The sequence below is a fragment of the Notothenia coriiceps genome, unplaced genomic scaffold (assembly GCF_000735185.1).
Source record: "Notothenia coriiceps isolate Sejong01 unplaced genomic scaffold, NC01 NC01_scaffold00009292, whole genome shotgun sequence".
NCBI lineage: Eukaryota > Metazoa > Chordata > Actinopteri > Perciformes > Nototheniidae > Notothenia > Notothenia coriiceps.
This window is the reverse complement of record NW_011341993.1, coordinates 1-5,100: the sequence shown is the minus strand read 5'-3', so window position 1 is coordinate 5,100 and position 5,100 is coordinate 1. Positions and strand designations below refer to the sequence as shown.

Genomic DNA, 5,100 nt, shown 5'->3' with positions numbered 1-5,100 from the left:
CGCTGTTTCCAAAGTGCTGATTCTCTGTCTGTTACTTTAGATGAAAATAAGGAGCCCCTCCCCACGCCCCTCTGAGAGAGATTTTGTTAAAAAGAACTCAATGGTGCTCTAGGAGGAGATTCAGGTGATAAGGGGGGGGAGGGGGGGGTTACCTTGGTTGCTGATTGGCTAATGGTTACACAAGCCAAAACATCGTTATGACATCATAAAGTGGCCAAAATCTGATCAGCTCATTTTCAGACAGGTTTTTATTTAAATGGATCAGGACAAAAAGAGAGAGAATCTTTGTTCCTGAAACTTTCAGAGTCTCTTTACACAGAGGGGACACATGTTGATGTAGAAGAGACATGAAGAAGAGGGGACACATGTTGATGTAGAAGAAACATGAAGAAGAGGGGACACATGTTGATGTAGAAGAGACATGAAGAAGAGGGGACACATGTTGATGTAGAAGAGACATGAAGAAGAGGGGGCACATGTTGATGTAGAAGAGACATGAAGAAGAGGGGACACATGTTGATGTAGAAGAAACATGAAGAAGAGGGAACACATGCTGATGTAGAAGAGACATGAAGAAGAGGGGACACATGTTGATGTAGAAGAGACATGAAGAAGTGGATTTTGCATAATATGTGATGTTTAATGTCGACTGTGTGTGTGCAGGACGATCTCTGTGAGCACTCAGGTGCAGGGCGGAGACTTCAACGCGTACGAGGGTCTGCGCTGCCACGGCGTCCCCCTGGTCACCATCAGCCGAGGACGCCTGGTGTGTGAGAACGGTGTGTTCATGTGTGCCGAGGGATCCGGAAAGTTCTACCCTCAGCGCACCTTCCCTGACTACCTCTACAAAAAGATGGTGCAGAGGGAAAAGGTATGTTTACTTTAAATGAATCTGATGACTTTACTTTGCTGCAGACACACCCATCCTACTGTGTCTATCTGCACTGGGTTGACAGTCGATAAGAAGGATTTAACGCTCCTCTGTTCGCTGACACAGGTTTTTCTGCCGTCTGCCAACCCCTATTACAGCCTGCCTCTGCAAGGGTGCTGTTCTGTTTAATTTACACTAATAGATTATACTGCTAACCCATGGGACTTACTGTGCAATGCTTTCAATATTCATTTATATCAAGTGGCTATAAATCCCGGAACTAAAGATGTGGGAGCATAAGGACAGAACAAAACGTTAAATGCCAGGTCGTTTAAACATGTGTTTATATTCATTTGGAACTCATGATGAAAGCTATTAACAGAGCTTCTGTTATTGCTATTACTATTATATTATTTTTTGTGTACTAAATGGCCTCCAGGAACACCTCTCCATATGAAAAGTTTGTGTTCACATTTCTTCATGAAAAGAGCAGTTAAAATGTACCAATTTATTTGATGATGACTAGCAGAAAAAAGGGTATAAAATCACAAACCTGCTGTATTACCTGTTAACATTACCCGCCCCCCCCCCCCTGTTTCAGACTCAGGCGATTAAAGGGGTGGAAAGGGACCCTTACTGTGGTGATGTAGCCAAGTTGGCAAACACCATGAAGAAGGAGCTCGGTCTGGGCCCCATGGATGGAGACCCCAAAGGCGTCCCCCGCGCCCACCAGGGGGTCCGAGACCTCCACGAGTCCTCCTTCAGCCTCTCAGGTAGCTGGAAGAAACATAATAACATTTGAGGGGGCTATATTTTTCAGTAACTGTCAACAGGAAGACCACTTGTGCGATACAACACACATCATAGACTGTGATATTGCACTCAGGAACTTTTTTATTTTTTTTAAAGAAAAGTCCAATGCTCTTTTAGGGAATAGCATAGGTCTCAGATATATACACATATACAAATCATGTCTATGAAGTGTTTTGCTCAAAATACCAAGCAGATCACCCATTCTAGCCATGCCTCATATCCCTCTATTTCACTTCCTGTTTCAAAAGTGCTGATTTGGGTATAAAGCTTTAAAAAATAAAAAAAATTGATAAAAAATAAAAAAAGGAGGGGGCTGAGCTCATGCGGGACCCGGCAGCTACTGTCTAAACTAAATACTGCCGTGATGAAATGCCATATCATGGATTATCAAGGATTATTTCTGAAACAGTATGGAGCTCAAAGGCTTTCTCTCTTGCCGGTTATACCACAAGGTGAGTTCCTTTTTATTTCCTGCTTCTTCACACACATGCTCTCCAGTACAGGTTAGCTCTGAGTGTTAGCGATGCTAATGTAAACACCGACCATATTACGTCCAAAACAGTCGGGCATTGTTTCTGATAGCAACGTTTCTGATAGGGCCGTGGGTCCACATTTCAGATATTACGTCATATCGGACGCAAATCTGGATCAGCTCCGTTGTTCCCCCGTTTTTAGAGATTTGGGTACGGAGGAAAAGAGAGAGGGTTTTATTTTCTGACGCTGCGTGAGTTCCCGACGCACCGGGGACACATATTTATGTATAAAAGACATCAAAAAGTGCATTTTGCATGATAGGTCCCCTTTAAGTCAATGGACCAAATTGAACGCCAAGCATATTGATAATAAATTGATTGATTAAAGTTATTTGGTATCTATTTTTTAACCTCTAGAATATGAACTCTAAAAACAAGATATTTCAAAACTTCCAATCTGAAAGGGACATATTTCACTTTTTTCTGACATTTTATCAACCGATTTCAGAATGATTCAGGATTAATCGAAAGGATGACGATTGGTTCCTGTTCTGTTTATTTTTTGGATATTTCAAACGTAACTATTCATTATTTTATTATGTGGAAAATAATATCCTTTTTTTTTTTTATTCACCCAGCGGTTTTTTGTTTTTCAACAGTATAAAGCAAAACAATAAGAACAATTTACCCTTCTTATTTTTTTTTGCTAACCTATACTTAAGAACCTAAAAACCTTCATGCCTGTAGTTTTTGTTGATTTGTGTGTTGTCATGTTTTCTCTCAGGGTCTCAGGTTGACGACCACGTCCCGAAGAGGTCCTCGGCTCGGATCCTGGCTCCCCCCGGCGGGCGCTCCAGTGGTATCTGGTAATCACTGCAGCCGGAGCTTCACCCGTCCGAGTCTCCTTGTTTTGTATTATTCTGCGCAACCAGGAAAACTGCACTGATTTTCAATCACAGGATCAAAGTTAAGAGAGGCAAACAAATAAAGCACACGTCTGTGATTGGTGAAGAACTAACTGACGGTGCGCCAAAGTGACTTTTACAAATCTAATTTGTGTCTTAATTGGAGTGACTGACCTGATTATTTACACGAGAGTGAAGGGCTATATATTAATTTAAAATGTGTTGCCAAATTCAAGCTGATCATACTAACGTTAAAGGGAGCTCATTATCACCCTGCTCGTATCCCGCGGAGAAACGCAAACTAAACAAACTGTGAGAGATCAAAACCAGTACAGTTTTTGAAGGTTGGAAGTGATGTCGACTGAATTATTTAAAAATATTAACTGGATTCCGTGAAATATCTATCACCCACATACACTGTAGGCACCATAGCTTTCGACTCACATGAAGACGTGTATGGATTCTGTTTGTGATTGAACACCCACTGTGCTCGGCTTCCTGCTGCACCGCGGGTTCCTCTAACACTGTTTTTATTTCCAACGGGTGATCTGTGTTGTGTGGTGATGAAATCCAACTGCTTCAAAAACACTGTGTGATTTTACAGCTACACTATCTAATAATATCAATCCGTTTATTTCCATTACCTCTGAATGAGGCAACACTCACGTATCCCAGAAACATCCTGCCTCACCTGCAACCTAGCAGGACTTTATAGACTGAGTTACAGAAGTATTGTAGTCTTTTCTGTATGTAAAGACTTTGGAAAGACTGGGGAGAAGGAAGGATAAAGAGTAAGTGATTTAAACGGGTAAACAAGAAGGACAGCGTTCTGTTATTTTTCTGCTGATAGTACAGAACATAACATTAGGGCTTGAAATGGTTTAAATAAACGAGAGAGATTCACCAGAGAGATTACTGTCTGAGGGAAAGTAGGAGCTGCTAAAAACACCAGGGGCCTCATCCATCAAAATGTGCAAGTGTAAACGTCTGTGTTATTGCCAGTAGACATAAGGAAGAATATAGTCAATGAAAAGGAACATGAACAGGAATAAAAAAAAGGGAAGAAAATTAAAGATTTAGTTGGAAAGTTTCCTTCAATCTGAGTCTCTAGGTTAGTAATTACCGTTTGCACCGTTTATGAACACACTAATCTGATTGTTCGCACGTAGAGGGCCACGAAAGTAACAACAAGAAGGGATGTTATGTTGTTGAGTTTCAGTAGAGGATTTAGAGAGTAAACTTCCTGTTAATAAAAAGGGATTTCTTGTCCACAGAGCAGGAAGATTGAGCTGCACAGCCTGAAGAAACATCCTCTTCTCATTCCTGCCTACCAGTATTATATTTATACATGATCACCTCTTGTCTGTGAGCTATATATTTAGGATGTTTGTTTGTTTTGTTTTTTAGTTGAAAGAATACATGTGCCAATGTGAATCACTCGTGCGACACCCACACCCATGCATGAAGAGCACCACGCGGAGACGGAGCAGTAAATCTCTCGCAGGCTCACAACAACTGGTGCTGTTTTTTTTTACTATAACCTACTGCTGTATACAACTACACTATTTTACTGTTGGATGGATTTGTTGTTTTGAAGGCACTGTGACTGGTTGGTGGCTGTGTATGTTTGTAGGTTGTTGTCGTGTCGGACAGTGAAACTGTTGAATCTGTAAGTGGCTGCTTGTTTCTTACCACACGAATAAAGAGAAAAAAAATAACATCTTGATTCCTTTGTGTCAACTTTTTTTTTTTAAATGCATCAAAAGATTTCTGATCAATCATTTTTTTTGTAACATATATTAATATATATATTTCATACAAAAGGGGACATAGTGTCTGAGATACACTGCATAGTGACATACATGTATGTATGCATACATGCTATAATATGCATACAAAAAATATATAATAAAAAAATAAGAAAGCTAGAAAGTGATGCAAATTAGTCGCTTTTCGGTGCCTCCCGCTTTTTTAACGCTGCTTTGGGTGACTTGTGTAATTCGTGGAGAACCGAAGAGTTTTCGTTTTGGGGGGGGGG

General features: G+C 40.7%; 1 protein-coding gene across 1 annotated transcript; it reads left to right on the top strand.

The window, feature by feature from the left end:
* The first annotated feature begins 652 nt into the window (after positions 1-652).
* Positions 653-4,788, top strand: LOC104945218 (dihydropyrimidinase-related protein 5-like). The gene is made up of 3 exons (XM_010770854.1): positions 653-871; positions 1,473-1,644; positions 2,942-4,788. The coding sequence occupies exons 1-3, from the start codon at positions 788-790 to the stop codon at positions 3,025-3,027; spliced, it is 342 nt and encodes a 113-aa protein (XP_010769156.1). The 5' UTR covers positions 653-787; the 3' UTR covers positions 3,028-4,788.
* The last annotated feature ends 312 nt before the right edge of the window (positions 4,789-5,100 follow it).